Source organism: Carcharodon carcharias, chromosome 10 (assembly GCF_017639515.1).
Source record: "Carcharodon carcharias isolate sCarCar2 chromosome 10, sCarCar2.pri, whole genome shotgun sequence".
NCBI lineage: Eukaryota > Metazoa > Chordata > Chondrichthyes > Lamniformes > Lamnidae > Carcharodon > Carcharodon carcharias.
The window spans coordinates 89,558,661-89,581,580 of NC_054476.1; the positions used below are offsets into that span (position 1 = coordinate 89,558,661).

Sequence of the window (22,920 nt, forward strand, 5' to 3'; positions counted from 1 at the left end):
GGATTATTCACTGTGTAACAGTGTAGAGTCACAGTTTATTTAGCAGAGTAAGGATTACTCACTGTGTAACAGTGTAGGGTGAGAGTTTATTCAGCAGGGTGAGGATTATTCACTGTGTAACAGTGTAGAGTCACAGTTTATTTAGCAGAGTAAGGATTACTCACTGTGTAACAGTGTAGGGTGAGAGTTTATTCAGCAGGGTGAGGATTATTCACTGTGTAACAGTGTAGAGTCACAGTTTATTTAGCAGAGTAAGGATTACTCACTGTGTAACAGTGTAGGGTGAGAGTTTATTCAGCAGGGTGAGGATTATTCACTGTGTAACAGTGTAGAGTCACAGTTTATTTAGCAGAGTAAGGATTACTCACTGTGTAACAGTGTAGGGTGAGAGTTTATTCAGCAGGTAAGGATTACTCACTGTGTAACAGTGTAGAGTCACAGTTTATTTAGCAGAGTAAGGATTACTCACTGTGTAACAGTGTAGGGTGAGAGTTTATTCAGCAGGGTGAGGATTATTCACTGTGTAACAGTGTAGAGTCACAGTTTATTCAGCAGGTAAGGATTACTCACTGTGTAACTGTGTAGAGACACTGTTTATTCAGCAGGTAAGGATTACTCACTGTGTAACTGTGTAGAGACACTGTTTATTCAGGCGGGTAAGGATGACATAGAAACAGGAAAAGGCTATTCAGCCTATCGAACCTGCTCCACCTATCAACATCATCATGGCTGATCTTTCACTTCGCTTTCACTTTTTCCCACACTATCCTATAACACTTTGAACATAAGAAATAGGAACAGGAGTAGACCATTCGGCCCCTCGAACCTGCCCTGCCATTCAATAAGGTCATGGCTGATATTCTTGTGTTTCGATTTCCACATTCCTATCTAACCCCAATAACCTTTGATTCCCTTGCCTAACAAGAATCTATCTACCTCTACCTTAAAAATATTCAGTAACCCCGCTTGCACCACCTTCTGAGGCAGAGAGTTCCAAAGTCACACAACCTTCTGAGAGAAAAAAAATTCTCCTCATTTCTGTCCTAAAATGGCAACCCCTAATTTTAAAACAGTGCCCCCTAGTTCTGGACCCACAAGAGGAAACATCCTTTCGACGTCCACTTTGACAAGGCTGTTCAGGATCTTGTATACTTCAATCAAATAACTCCTCACTCTACTGAACTCCATTGGAAACAAGCCCAGCCTGTCCAACCTTTCCTCATAGACAACCCACTCATTCCAGGTATCGATCTAGTAAACTTACTCTGAACCACCACCAATGCATTTACATCCTTCCTTAAATAAGGAGACCAAAACAGCACAGTATTCGAGGTGCGGTCTCACCAATGCCCTGTATAACTGAAGCATAACATCCTTACTTATATTTTCAATCCCTCTCATAATAAAGGATAGAATTCCATTAGCCCTCTTAATTACTTGCTGTACCTACATACTAACTTTTTGTGACTCATACACTAGAATACCTAGATCCCTCTGCACCTCAGAATTATGCAGCTGTTCTCTATTTAAATAATACTCTGTTTTTTTGTTCTTCCTGCCAAAGTGAACAACTCCACATTTTCTCACATTAAACTCCATTTGCCAGAACTTTGTCTACTCGCTCAACCTATCTATATCCATCTGCAACCTCCTCATCCTCTTTACAACATACTTTCCTACCTATCTTTGTGTTATCTACAAGTACTACTATGTCTTCACTCTCCTCATCTAAGCCACTGATGTAAATTGTAAAACATTGATGCCCCAGCACAGACGCCTGTGGGACTCCTCTCATCATATCCTGCCAATCTGAAAAAGACCCATTTATTCATACTCTCTGCTTTCTGCCAGCCAGCCAATCTTCTAACAATGCTAATACATTACTCACTACACCATGCGCTTTTATTTTCCATATTAACCTTTGATGTGACACCTTATCAAATGCCTTCTGGAAATCCAAGTACAGTACGTGTACAGGCTCCCCTTTAGATGCCACACATGTTACTCCTTCAGAAATCTGCAATAAATTGGTTAAACATGATTTTCCTTTCACAAAACCATGCTGACTCTTCCCGATGGCCTTGAGTTCATCTAAGTGCCCAGCTATAACCTCCTTAATGATAGATTCTAACACCTTCCCCATGACAGACATCAAGTTAACTGGCCTATAGTTTCCTGTTTTCTGCCTCCCTCCCTTCTTGAATAGAGGGGTTATATTTGCTACTTTCCATTCTGATGGGACCTTTCCAGAATCTAGCGAATTTTGGAAAATTAACACCAGTGCATCTACTACCTCATTAGCTATCTCTTTCAAGACCCTAGGATATAATCCATTGGGACCAGGAGACTTGTCAGCCCACAGGTCCATCAATTTGCTCAGTACTGCTTCCCTAGTGATTGTAATTTCACCAAGTTCCCCTGTCCCATTCATCCCCTGATTCACAGCTATTACTGTAATGTTTTTGTATCCTCTATAGTGAACACAAAAGCAAAATATTTGTCCATTTCTTCTGCCATTTCCTTATTATCTCTTATGAACTCCCCATTCTCATCCTCTAGAGGACTAACACCCACTTTACTTACTCTTTTTCCTTTTTAAATACCTGTAGAAACTCTTGCTATCCATTTTTATATTTCTAGCTAGCTTCCTCTCACACTCTAATTTCTTACTTCTGACTAACCTTTCAGTCATTCTCTGCCATACTTTATATTCTGCCCAATCACCTGTCCTGTCACTCACCTTTTCTTTTTCCTTAAGTTTGACTCTTTCCTTAACATCTCCAGTTAACCATGGATGGTGTATCCTCCCCTTAGAATTTTTCTTTATAATAGTAATGTACTTATTCTGAATACTCTGAAATATCCCCCTAAATGTCTGCCACTGCTTCTCAATTGATTTATCCTCTAGCCTAGTTTCCCAGTTCACTTCAGCTAGCTCAGCTTTCATCACCACATTTAAGTTTAAATTACTTGTCTTAGACCCACTCTTCTCCCATTCAAACTGGATGTAATATTCAATCATATTGTGGTCACTTCTACCTAGAGATGCCTTTACTCTGTGGTCATTAATTAATCCTGTCATGTTACACAATACCAAGCCTAATATAACCTGCTCTCTGATTGGTTCCAGAACATGCTGCTCTAAGAAACTATCTTGAAAGCATTCTAAGAACTCCTCATCCAGGATACTACTGCCAATCTGATTCTTCCAGTTTGTGTAGATTAAAGTCACCCATGATTATTGCCGTCGCTTTACCACAAGCACAGAATATTCTTTCTTGAATACTTAGTCCTACACTGTGGCTACTGTTAGGGGGCCTGTAGACCACTCCCATGAATTACTTTTTTCCCCTACTATTCCTCATCTCCACCCAAACCAGCTTTGGGTCATTGGTATTTAGAAATCTGTCAATCTCTGCTTTAAACATATTCAATGACTGAGCTTCCACAGCCCTCTGGGGTAGAGAATTCCAAAGATTCACAACCCTCTGATTAAAGAAATTTCTCCTCATCTTAGTCCTAAGTGGCTTCCACCTTAATTTGAAATTGTGTCTCCTGGTTCAAGACTCCCCACCTAGGGATACATATTACCTGCATCTACCCTGTCTATTCCTTAAGTTATTTTGTAGGTTTCAATGCGATCACCTCGCATTCTTCGAAACTCTAGAGAATACAGACCCAGTTTCCCCAATTTCTCTTTTAGGACAGTTCCACCATTCCAGGAACAAGTTAGTTGAATCTTTGCTACACCCCCTCTATATCCTTCCTAAAGATATGGCCACCAAAACTGCACACAGTACCCCAGATGCGGCTCAACCAAGGTTCTACACTATTGAAGCAAGACTTCGCTACTCCTGTGTTCAAATCCTCTTGAGATAAAGGTTAACATATCACTAACTTTCCAAAGTGCATGTTGGCCTTCAGTGACTTACTGACCAGGACACCCAGACCCTTTGTAAATCTACACTTTCTAATCTCTCATCATTTAAAAAATAATTTGCACATCTGTTCCTCCTTCCAAAGGGGATAACCTTACTTACTATGTAACTCTGTAGAGTCTCAGTTTATTCAGCAGGGTAAGGATTATTCACTGTGTAACAGTGTAGAGTCACTGTTTATTCAGCAGGGTAAGGATTATTCACTGTGTAACAGTGTAGAGTCACTGTTTATTCAGCAGGGTAAGGATTACACACTGTAACTGTGTAGAGTCACAGTTTATTCAGCAGGGTAAGGATTACTCACTGTAACTGTGTAGACTCACAGTTTATTCAGCAGGGTAAGAGTTATTCACTCTGTAACTGTGTAGCGTCACAGTTTATTCAGCAAGGTAAGGATTATACACCGTAACTGTGTAGAGTCATAGTTTATTCAGCAGGGTAAAAATTACTGACAATGTAACTGTACAAAGGTCACTGTGAAACCATGTGCAATTGTCAACAGCAAGAAATTTGTGTATAAAATGGGAGTTGAGGTAATGAGGATTTAAAATAATCAATATTTTGTGTGTAGAAGCAATGTGATTAACTGATGTGAGATTGATGTAATTATTGTTCACAATGAGATCATTGATCTATCAGTGATGGCAGAACCTCACTGCAGCTGCTAAACACCTTTGACAATACAGACAGCATTGTGGAAGCCTGATCAAAAATAGTCAAATAGCAACAGATTGGATGAATGTGTTAAACATTGTTGGTGGAATAGTCCAGATTTGTACTAAGTGCGGTAGTGGGCAGGAAAAAAAATGTTTTACCCGCCGGCCACAATGGCGGCTCCTCACGCCGTATCACTCCAATGACACATCATTAATTATGCATTCCAGGGGAACAAGCCATTTCGATAGCAGGTGGGCTCTCATTCGCTCCCACAATGTCACCTCACTGCTTCCTAACGCCGGGCACCATATTTAAAGTGCAGCCGCGCGCACACCTCTCCGTACCTCCAACCCGTAACTGCTGCAAAGAAGACATGGACCCAAAAGGGAAGAAGACTGAAGCCCCCCAGTTCAATGATGCGGCCCTCCAATGCCTTTTGGACGCAGTGGAGGCCCGCAGTGATGTCCCCTGCCCCCACTCTGGAGGAGGAGTGGCAGCAACATCACTAATCCAGCATGGGTGGCGATGGCGGTGGTCAGTGCCAATGTCCTGCAAAAGAGAATAGACACCCAGTTCCACAAGAGAATGAATGATCTCCTCCATTCCGCCAGGGTAAGTCACCATTCTCATTACTCTCAACTCACACACTCACAAACCCATCACATATCCACAGGGCCCTCACTCATTGCCGGTTCAAGGGACATCACCACTCACTTACACTCACCGTTATTGCCCTCATCCCATCCATGGGACCAATCTTCACCCACATATACCAGGTTTACTTATCATGTGGCCTGGCAGGCATCCTCCATCTATTTATGCAGAACAAGTTGGCACACAACAGAGAGAGGTCACAGACTAGTGGAGAAATGCCTGAAATCAAGCCCCTCATGGACTTTGAAAACAGAGCCATCCAGCTGGCCAGTAGTGATCTGGGCAGGTTCTGTGCCGAGGGTGAGGTCAGTGCTGCTCTACCAAGTGACAGTCCAGCAGTGCAACAGCCAACAGAATCCATGGCCCAGGGCCTCCAATCAAGCCACAAAGACACCTGGGAAGAGGAATCTGCTGAATTCCTCATTGAAGTCCCATCACAGCACTCACCCACACTCTCCACCAGTGCAGAGACACACATCTCAGTGGGATCTAGCTTTAGAGTAGCCTCAGGCAGAGGTAGGGACTTCCCAGGTCCCCAGCACTCGGAGGGCTGCTGGAGGCCAGGAATCTGCTGAGTCCGAGTCAGATGATGAGCCTCTGGACTTGGTCATGTCACAGTTGCTGGAACTGCAAAGGCAAGCCCAGGAACATCAGGAAGGGGTGTCTGCTGCGCTCCTCAGATTGCAAGGCCCAATGGAGGAGTCTGTCTGTCTTCAGGCTGAGGTGATAACACTGGCATGCCAATGCACTGAGGTCAACACTGGTAGGATAGCGGATGCCATGGAGACCTTAGTCCAGGACATCACTCCTATGCTGTTGTGCGGGCTGAACTCCATTGCTGATGCCATAGTTGGCCTCCAACGGTGTGTATGTGAGTAGGATGTGGGGCAGCTCGATCTCACTCCAGTTACCCCATCCACTCAGAGTCAGCCAGGGGCTGTCTGGCAGTCACAGTGAGTAGGATCAGCAGGTGCACACTCCGGGGTCATCCACCCAGGTGATTTCGGGATTGTGCGGCCCATCCGAATTCCATCTTCCTGTGACTTCTGCAGATCCAGCTTCACAAGCCGAGGAGGGTGCCACTGCCACATAGCAGGACCCTGGAAGCAGGCCACGGCCTCCAGGTCTTGGCCCTCCAGAGGATGCCCATCAAAGTCATCACAGACAGGGTGTCACAGTCAGCAGGCTGCCTCCACCCCCGCTGTGGATGTCCAGGGAGCACCAAGACGTATTGGCAGGGTTAGGAAAGTTAATAATTATTTGCACAGCCAGGGCACGGGTGTTAATCACTTATACATAACGTTCACTATTGTCGATAAACTCCCAAGAATGCCTCCTTGCCTGTGGTTCCTTGTTCTGATGAGCAGTGTTCTTGTCACTCAGATGTGAAACCTTTCTGCATGAGATAAAAGGCAGGAGTCTCAGTACAGAGCCTCTTCCCTGTGCTTTGTGCAGCCTTCAGACCACAGTGATGGTCCATCCTCACACTCCCCAGAAACATTACTGATGCCTGCACCTCAGCAGTGCTGGTCATTGCTGTCAGAAGGCAGGTGTCACAGAGTTCTCTCATTCTCTCTATGTGTTCTCAGCACCTTTAAGGTGGGGCTGGTCCCCATCACACCAGCATCAGTGACCAGTGACATTGTGCTCCTGAAGGGGTCAGGTGCTGAAGGCTGACAAAGGATTGGGTGTATTTAAAGTTTCATGGCTGCGTCTCTATGATTTGACCCTGATCACAGAGCGCAAGCAAGCTGCCCTCAGCCAGACAGGAGTCAGACATTCACAGAGGCTATGTGAAGATCTATGGAGTATCCTCACTACATGTTGTCATCATCATTCCCCTGCAATCAAGCAACTATTAGGGCCTCCACTGCATCTCCATGACAGGAGCATTCTCACAGAGGGTATTGACGCTGCCATAAGCCAGACTGGAGTCAAACATTCACAGATGCAATGTGAGGATCTATGGGGTCACCTCACTGAATGTTGTCATCATCCTCCACACATCTAGCAGCTCTGAGGGTCTTCCAAGCACGCCTGCCTTGTCTAGCCAGTGTGAGGGCCTCATCACCATCTTCCTTGCCTTTGAGGGCCTGCTCACCCTCATCCCCTTCGGTGTCACCCTCCTCCATCTCCTCCTCAGCCAGCTCCTCTCCCTATTGCAGCACCAGGTTGTGAAGGGCGCAGCAGATGATGATGATGCATGACACCCTCTGTGGGCTGTATTGCAGGGCTCCACCAGACCAATCCAGGCACCGGAACCTCATCTTCAGCTCCATGATGGTCTGCTCCACCAAGTTGTGAGTTGCAGCATGAGCCTCATTATAGCATCACTCTGCTGCAGTCTGAGGCCACTCCACAGGTGTCATCAGACACGTCCTCTGCGAGTAACCCTTGTCTCTGAGGAGCCACTCCTGCAGCATCTGTGGACCCTGGAAGATGTCAGAGATCTGTGACCGACTGAGAATGTAGGCGTCGTGCACACACCCTGGAAACCGTGCGTAGACCCGCAGGATGCGTTTCTGGTTGTCACACCCCAGCTGCACACTTAGTGAATGGAAGCCCTTTTGGTTGATGTAGTTGACCGCTTGTTGTAACGGAGATCTGAGCACCATGTGAGTACAGTCAATTGCACCCTGTACCTGTGGGAAACCTGAGATCTGGGCGAATCCAATGGCCCTTGCTTTCTGGCTGTCCTGGTCCTGGGCGAAATGCACAAAGTGGTGTGCCATGGAGAAGATGGCATCCGTGATCTCATAGATGTATTTGTGGGTGGCGGATTGGTCACCTGTGGAGCCCTGAAAGGAGCCACTGGCATAGAAATTGAGCACCACAGTCACTTTCACAGCCACTGGCAGTGGATGCTCTCCATGTCCCCTTGGCGCCAAGTCCTGCAGTAAATGACATATGTGACTGACCCGTTCCCTGGACATGCGCAGTCTTCAGTGACACTGGCTCTCAGTCATCTGCAGGAATGCAAGTTGCCGCCTACAAATCCTGGATCTAACTAGGCACCAACTGGTGATGGTTTGCTGTGGTTCTTTAGTGGTGTGAGCAGGAGCCCCAGCCGCCTCTGCTCCTTGAGGATGCTGCTCCTCCGTCTGCCCAGCCAGGCTCCTCAGTCATTCTCTTCTCTGTTGTCTTCGCTCTCTATATGCCATGAGGCATACAGCTAGTTCACCAGGCTCCATGATACTGATGTGCTCCTCCAGCAAGATGAAAGAGAGAGACGCGTGAGTTAGTATGGGTATACTAAGAACCTGTCCTGGTTAAGTCTGAAGGCCCTTTAATGCTTCCCGGAGAGTGCTGCTCACCACTTGGATGGCCAGATTTTAATGGGCCGCATGGCTGCCTGGAACCCCTCCCATCTCCGCCCCACTCCACCTGACTGACTGGCAGCAGCTTTGCCCAGTGGACTGCATGCTGTGCTCTCAGCTCAGGCACAGGCATTCTCCTAATCTGTGCTGCAAGGTTGCGCTGTTAGCTTGAACCATCAGGTCCAAACTGGGATGCTGACATTGCAAGGGGCTGTGAGTGTCTCCAGCAGTGACTGCTCCATGGCCAGCTTTAGCAAGGAGATTGTACAATGTGCGCAGTGATCCAACTGTTCTGCCTTCCACTAAAACACTCATTACTTTGCAGTCTGCACTCGAGGGGTGAAAAGTTTCGGAGCACTCGGTGCACTTTGATGCCTCTGTAATGCTTGAGTGGGCAATAAGCTAGAAGCCGGACTCCAATCCTACCAATGTGACTGTGTCTGAGCTGTCTCAGCTGCAGAGGAATGGTCACTTAACAAGGTTTCCCTGATGCGTGGCCACTTCCCTACCCCCGCCCCACATGCGCTTGTGCACTACCTTCAACTGCAGGGCCGCTCTTACCCCGGCACCGCACTGTCAGCCAGCTGGGAAAAAGCGACTTGCCTGTGCCCTCGCCTGAATGCGAGGCGCCTCAACCTTGAGGTCCAACAGGCGAATCTCGTGAGCGCTGTATAACGTTACTGTGCACTCACCTCCGAGTTCCCCTCACAAAGTGTAGCCCACCAGATGCATGCCTTATCACGTCACCTTGCTGTGACGTGCTTGGATGGTCTCGCGTGGGAGGATGATTCCAGGGCGAAGTGGTGAACATTGGTGATGGTATGGGGCACCAATAGGTGACCTCAGTAATCTGACCCTCAGGAGGAGCTGCACTCCAAAGGAACAGGAGAGAGAGACTGGCACTCCAAGACTAGCTGCTTGTGTTTTGATGAATGTTCGTGCTCTTGATCAGGCTCCTGCACACAGGGAAAGTTTCTGCTCCTCAGTTTATTTCCATTGTGAGAATGAGTTAACTAACCACTACATTGCATCAAGCTCAGGGGAAACGAGGATGGGTAATAAATGCTGGGCTTGTCAGTGACACCTACACCCTGGAATAAACTCAAAAACTTTACAATTGGTAGTAGAGTTTGGGGTTTTGAACCCTAACTGTATGGGGCTTGGGGCTGGAGTCGACTCTTGTTTACATAACACCTTAAAGAGGCGCATGCCTACATTGAAAGGTCATCAGTCTGAAACGTTAACTCTGTTTCTTTCTCCGCAGATGTTGCCTGACCTGCTGAGTATTTCCAGCATTTTCTGTTTTTATTCCAGTATCAGATTTCAGTGGAGGCGATGGGGAGCTGAAAGAGGATTGAGAAGCCTTCTTGAAAGCCCAAGGTTACGTTCAAAAGAACAAGGGGAGGGGGTGAGGAATAGCTTTGGGATTTAACAGCTTGAAGCAAGGAAAGTTGAGGGAGATGGGGAGTTTCACACATTAGGGGTCCTTTCAGCTAGACTCAGGCAGTCACTAAATCCTGAGTTAATCAGACTGAAGGTTTGGAACAAAAACAAAAATTGCTGGAAAAACTCAGCAGATCTGACAGCATCTGTAGAGAGGAACACAGTTAACGTTTTGAGTCCATATGACTCATTCCTAGTTTGGAATTTGACCCTAATCTGAAGGGTGACCTGGGCTCCTGTCAAGCTATTTTACTGATCTAGCATCCTAGTCAATAATATGCCGAGTTGGTGCAAATTCCATGAAATGCTAAAATAAAAACAGAAAATGCAAAATACTGGAAAAACTCAGCAGGTCTAGCAGCATCTGTGGAGAAAGAAACAGAGTTAATCTTTCGAGTCTGTATGACTTCTTCATGCAATGCTGACTGTGTGTGTTAGTGTGTTTCTATCAGTGTGTATGTTTGTCAGTGTGTGTGTCCATCCATGTGAGAGTGTGTGTGAGTGAGTGTGTGTGTATGCGCATGTGTGGTGTGTGTGTGCGTATATCAGAGTTTGTGTGTGTGTGTGTGAGAGAGAACATGTGTGTGTGTCTGTCAGAGTTTGTACGTGCATGTATGTGTGTGTGTCTGCCTGACAGAGTTTGCATGTGTGTTTGTGTGTGTGTGTGTGTCAGAGAGTGTGTGTGTGTGTGTGTGTGTGTGTCTCATTGAGAGTATGTGTGTGCCAGTGTATGTCCCACTGTGAACATAAGATCATATGAATTTGGAGCAGGAGTAGACCATCTGGCCCTTCGAGCCTGCTCCCCCAGTCAATAAGGTCATGGCTGATCTGATGTGGCCTTAACTCCACTTTCCTGCCTGTCTTCCATAACCCTTGACTCCCTTGTCCATTAAAAATCTAACACAGCCTAGGATATATTCAAGGACCCAGCCTTCCCAGCTCTCTGTGGAAGAGAATTCCAATCACTAACAACTCTCTGAGAGAAGAAATTCCTCCTCATCTCCATTTTAAATGGGAGACCCCTTATTCTGAAACTGTGACCCCCTAGTTCTAGATTCCCCCATGAGGGGAAACATCCTGTCAGCATTCACCCTCTCAAGCCCCCTCAGACTCTTCTTTCAATAAGATCATCTCTCATTCTTCTAAACTCCAGTGAGAATTGGCCCAACCTGATCAACCTTTCCTCTTAAGACAACTCCCTTTGTGATTCATGTACAAGGGCACACTGACCCCTCTGCACTGCAACATTCTGCACTCTCTCTCTCCATTTAAATAATATCCTGCTTTTCTATTCTTCCTGCCAAAGTGGACCAGCTCACGTTTTCTCTCATTAACTCCATCTGCCAGATTTTTTGTTCACTCAGTTAACCTATCTATAACTCTTTATGACTACCTAGACTCTTTAGGTACTCCTCACACTTGTTTTTCTACCTACCTTTGTATCTGTGAAAATATGGCTACAATACAGTTGATCTCTTCTGAGCTGCCTCAGGGAGATGAAGAGTTCTGAAAAGCAAAAGTAAAGAATTTTTAAATGTTAAATAACATGTCCCTGCTCATGTGACAGGGGGTAAGTGAGGATTATTGAGTGGGGCTGTTTTGTTCCAGAGTTAAAGCTTCTGTTTCACCGGAAGAACACCAGTGTGTTTATTGCTATTTACCTATCTTTATTCTGGGTATGACTCTCAATAGGATTGGGATACATCAATTGCTGATGATTTTTCTTTGTTTGCTTCCTAGCTGGGAGGCTGTGCGATCCTGGGAGTTGGGACCTGGTTGGCTGTAACACAGGGTAACTTCGCCACCCTCTCCACAACCATCCCCTTCTTATCAGCTGCCAACCTGCTCATTGGCATCGGCATTGTAGTGATGATAGTCGGATTTCTGGGATGTGTTGGTGCAATTAAAGAAAATAAATGTCTTCTACTGACTGTAAGTATCAATAAATCACATCACCCTTCACCCCTCACCCCAACCACTCAGCAATAAACCCTCATCTTTCAGCCTTCACCCCAAAGCACTCACCCCTAAGCTTTCACCCCTCACACCTCCTCTCTAAACCCTCAACCCTCACCATTTATGCCACCCCCTGCAACCTCCCATTTAGCCCCACACTCCCACTTGGTGCACACTGGCTGATGTTTCAGTCCTTGATGCCTGTGTGTTTGATACTGAATTTGGCTGTTATTATTGATGTATTGCAGAAAGATAATTGCCCACTCACTGAAATCATAGAATTATAGATGCTTACAGCACAGAAGGAGGCCATTTGGCTCGACATGTCCATGCCAGCTCTCTGCAACAGCAACTCAGCTAGTGTCACTCCTCCAATCATTCCCATCGCCTTGCAAATCTTCTCTGATCAGGCAATGATCCAATTCCCTTTTAAATGCCAGAATTAAATCAGCCTCTCCCACACCCTCAGACAGCGCATTCCAGAACCTAACCACCCACTGTGTAAAAAGGTTTTCTTCATGTCACCATTGCTTCTTTTGCTATTTACTTTGGGCGGGATTTTCCACTCCAGTCAGCAGTGGCGTAATGGGGGGAGGGGAAAATATTGCGGGAGTGCAAAAGTCAGGATTACATCAGTGTGAAAACAGGTTGCGATTGTCCTCTCCAGACTTCAATGGCGACACATGTTTCCCGCTGCATCATGTCGGGAACAGCAGTTGAATACATTTGGATATCATGAATGCTAATTATGAAGGCAGCTTGCTGGAATCATGCCCCCATGCTGGATCCAAAGGCCATGGTGGCCTCTAATTAGGCCAGTGTCATTCACGGTCGGATATGAGGGACGTGCACTTGGCAAACTGCACTTCACACATGGCTTTGAGATATGTTTGCCTACCTTACATCGCCCATCGCTCTCGGCTCCTCTGACTCACGCCAGGCTGCTCAGGCAACAGCACAACAATTTCAGGGCTGTTTCGGAGCCAAGGCTCTACGTACCAGACCAGCGGTAAGGCGAGGGGCGGGGGGCGGGATCGTAATGTGCTTGACTGGTGGAGGGGTGGGGAAGACTGGACAGAGGCAAGGGAAGGGGCTGGAAGGCAAGGGCCTGACTGGGGAGGAGGGGGGAGAACACTGGGGAAGGGTTCACTCAGACCCATGATTGGGTGGGGGATGAGGATGGGAATGTCCTTGGGCCTTGGGGCCAGAATGGGAAGCGAGCCTATGGCTGAAGCCCCAAAGTGAGTCAGGGCCAGAATGGGCAGAAAGCTTCAGTTTAGATTGCTGACATTGAAAAGACCGTCCACGTCCAGTCCAGGGAAGGGGAGGCCATATCAATCCATTGTCAGTCCTTTCCAGCAAGGTGCACAGGGCCTGGTTACCACCTTACACATGTTGGTCTGGGGGATTTCAGGCATAGGTGGAGAGCAGTTAATAAAGCATATCATATCCTGTGCTTTATTAATAGGGGCATAGAATACAAGAGCAGGGAGGTAATGAATTTACGTAGGAGCAGAAGTAGGTCATTCAGCCAATTAAGTCTGCTCCGCCATTCAATGAGATAATGGCTGATCTGATAATTCACTTTCCTGCCTTTTCCCCATAACCCTTGATTCCTTTACTGATTAAAAATCTATCGCAACCTTGAATATACTTAACGACCCAGCCTCTATAGTCCTCTGCAGTAAAGAATTCCACAGATTGACTACCTCAGAGAAGAAATCCTTCGTCATCTCTGTTTTAAATTGGCGCCTCCTTACTCTGAGATTATGCCCTCTGGTCCTAGACCCTCCCACAAGGGGAAATAACCTCTCAGTGTCTACTCTGTCAAGCCCCCTAAGAATCTTACATGTTTCAATAAGGTGGCCTCTCATTCTTCTAAACTCCAATGAGTACAGGCTCAACCTACTCAATCTCTCCTCATAAGAAAATCACTCCATACCCAGGATCAACCTAATGAACCTTCTCTGGACTGGAATTCAATGTGTACCACATCAACTACATTACCCTCATCAACCTGTTACCCTGTCAAAAACTCAAGCAAGTTAGTAAAGCACAATTTGCCTTTAACAAATCCATGCTGACTTTCCTTAATTAATCCACATCTGTCTAAGTGACTAAGTGTGGCCTTGGAGGGGGTGGTGCCTCCAGTGGGCACAGAGGACCCACAAAGGAGGTTCCTCTATCCTTGCCCGACTCAGCCAACCCAGTAAAAGCTACCACACTGTCCACTTGGCCACTTAAAGGCCTAAGTAGGTCCCAGGATGGGTGGGTGGCCTGATACCTCCAGCAGCCCATGGAAAATGGGAGACAGGTTGGGGCAGGTGGGAAGGCTGCCTGCAGGACACACATTGCATTTTACAAGCCCCTCGCCCACCAGAAGGCTTAATGTCCAGCCCATAGATTCTGTCCTTCAGCCCTCAAGAACATCCTTTCTCTCCAGCAATGTAATATTCTCCTTACTCAATTCTGCCACTCCTCCCCTTTCCCTTCCTATCTTTCCTGAACACCTTCTACCCAGTCCTGCCTTCCTTTAAGCCAGGTCTCTGTTATCTCCACGTGACTATTTACACCTGCTGCTCACCCACCTTATTATCACATATACACTCACATACATTCATATGTATGCACATACATTTACATATATACACATTCATTCACATACATGTACAAACATTCACAGTAAACCTAATGTTAACCTAATTGCATGTCCTCTTCCTCTGACCCCCATCTTACTATTTCTTATTCTACTGCTTTCTATCTCTCCCAATCCTTTGTGTAGCTTGTTTTTCCTTTCTAATGCTAACTCCTGGATCTCATCCCCCTGCCCAGTTAGTTTAAACCCTCCCCAACAGCACCAGCAAACTGCCCTGCAAGGTCATTGGTCCCTGTACATGTCCCATCTCCCCCAGAACCGGTCCCAATGTCCCAGAAATCTAAAGCATTCCCTCTTGCACTCTCTCTTCAGCCAGGGTTCATCTTCTCTACCCTCCTTTTTTGATAGTCACTGGTGCGTGATACGGGGAGTAATCAGAGATTACTGCCTTTCAGCTCCTTCCTAGCTCCCTAAATTCTGACTCAGGACCTCATCCTTCTTTCTAATTATATACTTGGTACTGATGTGGACCACGACTCCTGGCTGTTCACCCTTCCCCCTCAGGGTGCTCTGCAGCCACTCAATGACATACTTGACCCTTGCCCCAGGGAGATAACACACCACCCTGGATTCACATCCGTGACTGCAGAAATGCCTGTCTATAACGCTCAGCTGTAGAATCTCCTAACACTATTAATTTCCCAATTTCCCTCCTGCCCGTCCCCACCTCAGCCCACCACTGCCCATCACCCACCCCTTACAGCTGAGTCAACCGTGCTGCATTTGACTGCACACCCCAACTCAATCATCACCCTCACCAGTACTCAGAACTGAATAAAGGTTGGAGAGTGATTCCTCTACTGTCCACCTTGACCACCTCATCTGAGTCAGTAATAAAGCAGAAAGCTCTTGAATTGGTGAATTTGTGGCATTTCTGAATTAAAACCCAAGGTTCCCAAATAGCATATTCTGCTCAAATTCTTTGAATCAACATTCATGGGACTTCCTTTCGGGAGTTGGGAAAGCTGGCCTTGAAGATAATGAATGTTGTGTTTTTCTAAATATTTCCCAATGTAATTTTGAGTTGGGTGAAGAGATCTACAGCCTCCTGTTTGCTCTGTGCAGACTGCAGGATGGATGCACAAGCTCACCAATAACACATTAGCTCCTGTTGTCTCGCTAGAATTTCTCATCAGGACTCCATCCTCCATTACTCATCAAACAGAATAAGGGGAAAGCATGAAACTTCCAGCACTGCTCACTGTCTTTTTCCCGAATATTGCCGGCTACCTGAAGAGAGACCTTGACCATATTTCCAAAGGCCCAGTGGTGATTAGATGTTTAGTATGAGGGAGGGTGCTGCAATGGTGTGGCATGAGCAGAGAGAGACAATACGTGTGAATATGGAGAATTTAATCTTGATATCAAACCCTGACCAACCCCTCCACCATAGAGTTAACCAAAGGATTTCTCTTCAAAGTATAGAACAGTTGTATTCCTGTCAAAAAAATATAAAGTAGAATTGAGGGATTGGGAAAAGATCCAGCCCTGAAGAGAGTTAGAATCAAAAATATTTCACAGCCTCTCTCTGCTCCACTCACTGTGGCTTGTCCAGCTACAAATTGCGGGTATCAGCAAAGATGGAAATGGGCAGAATGAAATCTGGACTAGGGAAGGAGGAGGAAAGAGGGGGGAAGGAGTGGGACGATCTGTACACATTTCCCCTTGCACTGGAGTGTCAGCCTAGATATTATGATGCGTTATCAAGGACTGTGACTGTGGAGATGTACAAGTGTGATAATGTTGTATGAGGGTATCTGTATCTGTTATAAAGAATAATGGGTGAGGCTGCTGTGTGCACATCATAAAGGACAGCGTGTGAGTATGTATATGTGTGAGGATGCTGTGCGTATACTATACTGGGTGTGAGTGTGTATGTGTGTGAGGATGCAGTAAGTATATTATACTGGGTGTGAGTGTGTATGTGTGTGAGGATGCAGTAAGTATATTATACTGGGTGTGAGTGTGTATATGTGTGAGGATGCTGTGCGTATACTATACTGGGTGTGAGTGTGTATGTGTGCGAGGATGCAGTAAGTATATTATACTGGGTGTGAGTGTGTATATGTGTGAGGATGCAGTAAGTATATTATACTGGGTGTGAGTGTGTATATGTGTGAGGATGCTGTGCGTATACTATACTGGGTGTGAGTGTGTATGTGTGCGAGGATGCAGTAAGTATATTATACTGGGTGTGAGTGTGTATATGTGTGAGGATGCTGTGCATATACTATACTGGGTGGGAGTGTGTATATGTGTGAGGATGCTGAGCGTATATTATACTGGGTGAGTGTGTATATGTGTGAGGATGTTGTGTGTATATTATACTGGGTGTGAGTGTGTATATGTGTGAGGATGCTGTGTATATTATACTGGCTGTGTGTATATGTGCCAGGATGCTGTGTGTATATCATAAAGGACTAGGCGTGAGTGTGTATATGGATGAGGATGCTGTGTATATTATACTGGGTGTGAGTGTGCATACGTGTGAGGATGATGTGTGTAAATTTTACTGGGTATGAGTGTGTATATGTGCAAGGATGTTGTGTATATATTATAAAGGACAGGTTGTGACTGTATATGTGAGGATGCTGCATATACTGTACTGGTTGTGAGTGTGCTTATGAGTGATAATGCTGTGTGTATATTATAAAGGACTGTTTGTGATTTTGTATATATGAGAGGATGCTGTATGTAAATTAAGAAGGTTTGGGTCTGAGTGTTATAAGTGTTAGGATGCTGTGTGTATATTATACTGGGTGTGAGTATGTATATATGTCTGGATGCTGTTATATTATACTGGGTGTGAGTGTGTTTATATGTTAGGATGTTGTGTATATATAATAAAAGACAGGGTGTAAGCGTGTATATGTGTGAGGATGATGTGTGTATATTATAGTAGGTGTGAGTGTGTATATGTGTGAGGGTGCTGTGTGTATATTATAACAAACTGGTTGTGAGTGTGTATGCATGTCAGGATGCTGAGTGTAAATTATAAGTGAGTGGGTGAGAGTGTGTAAATGTTTCAGGATGCTGTGTAAATATTATACTGGGTGTGAGTGTGTATATGTGTGAGGATGTTGTATGTATATTAGACTGGGTGTGAGTGTGTATATGTGTAAGGATGCAGTAAGTATATTATACTGGGTGTGAGTGTGTATATGTGTGAGGATGCTGTGCGTATACTATACTGGGTGTGAGTGTGTATATGTGTGAGGATGTTGTGTGTATGTTATACTTGATGTGAGTGTGTATATGTGTGAGGATGCTGTGTGTAGACTATACTAATTGTGAGTGTGTATATGTGTGAGCATGCTGTGTGTATGTTATATACTGGGTGTGAGTGTGTATATGTGTGAGGATGCTCTATGTATATTATAAAGAAATGGGTGTTAGTGTATATATGTGCCAGGATGTTGTGTAAAGATTATACAGGGTGTGAGTGTTTATATCTGTGAGGATACTGTGTGAATATTATACTGGGTGTGAGTGTGCATATGTGTGAGGATGCTGGGTGTATATTATACTGGATGTGAGCGTGTATATCTGTGAGGATGCTGTGCAGATATTATACTGGGTGTGAGTGTGTATATGTGTGAGGATATTGCATGCATATTACACTGGGTGTCAGTGTGTATATGTGTGAGGATACTGTGAGTATATTACACTGGGTTTCAGTGTGTATATGTGTGAGGATGCTGTGAGTATATTATACTGGGTGTGATTTTGTATATCTGTGATAATGCTGTGTATATTATACTTGGTATGAGTGTGCATATATGTGAGGATGTTGTGTGTATATTATATTCATGTGAGTGTGTATATGTGTGAGGATGCTGTGTATATCTTATCTTCATGTGAGTGTGTATATGTGTGAGGATGCTGTCTGTATATTATACTGGGTGTGAGTATGTATATGTGTGAGGATGCAGTGTATATACTATACTGGGTGTGAGTGTGTAAATGTCAGGATGCTTTGTGGATATTATACTGGGTGTGAGTGCGTTTATGTATGAGGATGCTGTGTATATGATACTGGGTGTGTGTGAGAATATGTGTGAAGATGCTGTGTTTATATTATACTGGTTGTGATTGTGTATATATGAGGGGATGCTGTCTGTATATTATGCCGGGTGTGAGTCTGTTTATGTCAGGATGCTGTCTATGTATTATACTGCGTATGAGTGTGTATATGTGTCAGGATGCTGTGTATAGATTATAATGGGTGTGAGTGTGCACATGTCTGAGGATGTTCTGTATATACTATAAGGAGTACGGCATGAGTGTGCATACATGTGGCGATGCTGTGTGTATATTATACAGGGTATGAGTGTGACATGTGTAAGGATGCTATGTGTATATTACACTGGCTGTGACTGTGCATATGTGTGAGGATGCTGTGTGTATATTATACTGAGTGTGAGTGTGCGTGTGTATATGTGTGAGGATGCTGTGTGTGTTTGGTAACTGTGTTTAAATTATAACCTTTTACCTTTGTGCACTTACAAGTTCCCTGTGATCCTTTGTCTCTTGCTCAGTTCTTTATCCTGCTGCTAATTATCTTTGTGATGGAAATGATTGGAGGGATTCTTTTCAGTGTCTACAGAGGTCAGGTAAGGAAACTGCTTCTGAAATGTTTAATGTACTTGCACATGAAAATTCTGTGAAGCCTCTATTCAGCATTCATGTCAGATCCAGCACTGGGATTCAGTTTTAAAACAACTTAACTGCATGAGAAAGAGAGAGATCATCCGTACCACACTGAAAGTCAGAGAGGAACAGCTACAGTGAAGCTCGCATTAATGTATAAAATTGTCCCAGGAAAATGGAACTCACTGGGTAGAGGGTACCTGGGTCTGTTGGTCCCTTCACTGATGAACAGGAACATTAGGAACAGGAGTGAACCATTTACCTTGATCATGGCTCATCTGTACCTCAACTCCATTCAACTGAATTTGGCCTATAAAGTACCCATCCCAATCAAATCATCACCAATCTCAGTTTTTAGTTGACCCAGCAATTTGGAGAAGAGAGTTCCACATTTCCACTGCCCTGTGTGAATCAATGCTTCCTCGTATCAATGCTGAACAACCTGGCTTGAAGTATTAGTTTCTGCTCCTTTGTTCTCGTCTCCCCCACAAGAAGGAATGATTTCTCTCTATCTACCTTATCAAAGCCTTTAATCATCATTAATGCATCAAGCAGATCACCTCTCGATCTTTAAAATTAATGCAATATGGGGCTAATTTATGCAACCAGTCCTTTAATCTTTCTCGACCTGGTGTCATTCTGCTGGGTCTACGCTGTACACCCTCCAAGGCCAATGTATCTTTCCTGACACACGGTGCCCAACATGGATCCCAGTGCTCCATGTGTGGTCTAACCCAGGCTCGACACAGCCGCAGCAGCATTTCCTCCCCATAGAACTCCAGCCTTCTTGAGAGAACTTTCCTCCTTGTATTTGTGCCTTTATCCTGAGTTATAGTGATTCATTGTACAAGGACATCCAAATCCCTTCACTTCTCCACGTATCCTGATCTCTCACCGTGGACAATATATTCCCATTTGTCTTTCTGTTCCATAGTGAATAACTTCACATTTTCACATATTGGGCACAATCTGCCACAGATTTTCCCACTTACTCCATCTGTCTATGTCCCTTTGTATCTTCCTGCTCCCAACTACACAAATTCCTGTGTCCCCTAATTCTGGGATGCTGAGCAATGCTGTTAGCTGGTGCAGCTTTCTGTAATTTCACCAACTCCTGAATTCCATTATGCACATTGTTCCTTCCTCTATTAACTCAAACTGCTATAATGATCGAAGATGTTGCCCAATGAGCCTCCAATGGGACAGACAGGTTCTCCAGGAAGATAATGGCAACACCCCACGTCAGTAGTGAGCTGTTTAATGCTAATTTAGCACCATAAGCCTGATTTGGGGGCAGGAAAGTCAGCCAGAGGCTTTACTCTCCATGTTTGTTCGGCAATCCAAACCAGAGGTATGAGTGCATTAGTGTAAACCTTGGGTGAGGACGAGACTAAGATGTCCCAGTGCTCAATAAGCTTAATACAAACAACAACAGAGTATACACAAGAATAATGATAATAGAGCTGAAAAACAAGTCCCACTGACTGAGATATTAATCCTTCTGGGTGAGTTATTAGACACTCTGAGACCCATTGTGCGAAATGAAAGTCCTCCTAGGATTTTCTAAATCCCTTCACGGACTGTGGGCTTCGCTGGCTAGGGCAGCATTTATTGCCCATCCCTAATTGCGCTTGAGAAGGTGATGGTGAGCTGCCTTCTTGAACCACTGCAGTCCATGTGGTGTAGGTACATCCACAGTGCTCTTAGGAAGGGAGTTCCAGGATTTTGGCTCAGTGACAGTGAAGGCAGTGAAGGAACAGTGATATATTTCCAAGTCAGGATGGTGAGTGGCTTGGAGGGGAACTTCCAGGTGGTGGTGTTCCCATCTATCTGCTGCCCTTGTCCTTCTAGATGGTAGTGGTTGTGGGTTTGGAAGGTGATGTCGAAGAAGCCTTGGTGATTCCTGCTGTGCATCTTGTAGATGGTACACACTGCTGCTGCTACTGTGCGTCATGGTGGAGGGAGTGAACGTTTAAGGTAGTGGGCGGGGTACCAATCAAGTGGACTGCTTTGTCCTGGAGTGTACCAAGCTTCCTTAGTGTCGTTGGAGCTGCACACACACAGGCAATTGAGTTACCAGGTCCCTGGGTGAGTTACCAGATCCTTTGGGTGAGAGACCAGTCCCTCTGTATGAGATACAATTCCCTCTGGGTGAGTTACCAGCCCCCAGTGTGAGAAACCAGTCCATCTGGGTGAGATGTCAGTTCCCAGTGTGAGATACCAGTCCCCCTGGGTGAGATACCAGTCCCCCTGGGTGAGATACCAGTCCCTTTGTGTGAGATTCCAGCACCTCTGGGTGAGATATCAGTCCCTCTGGGTGAGATATCAGTCCCTCTGGGTGAGATATCAGTCCCTCTGGGTGAGATACCAGTGACTCTGGGTGAGATACCAGTATCCCTGCGTGAGATATCAGTTCCCTGGGTGAGATACCACTCCGTCTGAGTGAGATACCTGTTCCTCTGATTGAGATACCAGCCTCTCTGGGTAAAATACCAGTCCCGCTGGGTGAGATACCAGTCCCCTGGATGAGATACCAGTCCCCCTGAGTGAGATACCAGTCCCCCTGAGTGAGATACCCGTCCCCCTGAGTGAGATACCAGCCCCTCTGGGTGAGATACCAGCCCCTCTGGGTGAGATACCAGCCCCTCTGGGTGAGATACCTGTCCTCCTGGTTGAGATCCTGGTCCCTCTGCGTGAGATTTCAGCACCCCTGAGTGAGATACCAGTCCCTCTGAGTGATATACCAGTCCCCCTTGGTGAGGTACCAGTCCTTCTGGGTGAGATACCAGTTCCCCTGGGTGAATACCAGTACCTCTGGGAGTGATGCCAGTGCCCTGGGTGATATACCAGTCCATCTGAGTGAGATATCAGTCCCCCTGAGTGAGATACCAGTCCCCCTGAGTGATTTGTCAGTCCCTCTGGGTGATATGTCAGTCCCTCTGAGTGATTTGTCAGCCTCTCTGGACGAGATGCCAGTACCTCTGGGTGAGATGCCAGTGCCCTAGGTGATACACTAGTCCATCTGGGTGAGATATCAGTCCCCCTGAGTGAGATACCAGTCCCTCTGGGTAATATGTCAGTCCCTCTGGGTGAGATGCCAGTCCCTCTGGGTGAGATGCCAGTCCCTCTGGGTGAGATGCCAGTGCCCTGGGTGAGATTCCAGTCCCCCTGGGTGAGATTCCAGTCCCCCTGGGTGAGATTTCAGTTCCCCTGTGTGAGATACCAATCCCTCTGGGTATGATATCAGTCCCTCTAGGTGAGATACCAGTCCCTCTAGGTGAGATACCAGCCTCTCTTAGTAAGATTTCAGTCCCCTGGGTGAGATACCATTCCTCTGGGTGAGGTACCAGTCCCTCTAGAAGCAATACCAGTCCCCCTGAACATAAGAACATTAGAACTAGGAGCAGGAGTAGGCAATTCAGCCCCTCGAGCCTGCCCTGCCATTCCATACGATCATGGCTGATCTCATTTTGGCCTCAACTCCAATTTCTCACCCTCTCCCCATAACCCTTCAACCCATTACTAATTAAAAATCTGTCTCTCTCCTCCTTAAATTTATTCAGCATCCCGGCATCCACTGCACTCTGAGGTAGGGAATTCCACAGATTCACGACTCTTTAAGAAAAGTAATTCCTCCTCATCTCTGATT

At 45.8% G+C, this 22,920-nt stretch overlaps 1 protein-coding gene across 1 annotated transcript in view; it reads left to right on the top strand.

Moving 5' to 3' along the window:
• tspan4a (tetraspanin 4a) overlaps positions 1–22,920 on the top strand; it is a 581,238-nt gene that overhangs the window by 521,883 nt on the left and 36,435 nt on the right. Inside the window, exons 2-3 of the mRNA XM_041197728.1 lie at positions 11,750–11,941; positions 19,160–19,234. Of these exons, the coding sequence (XP_041053662.1) occupies positions 11,750–11,941; positions 19,160–19,234 (267 nt within the window). The remainder of the gene's footprint in view (positions 1–11,749; positions 11,942–19,159; positions 19,235–22,920) is intronic.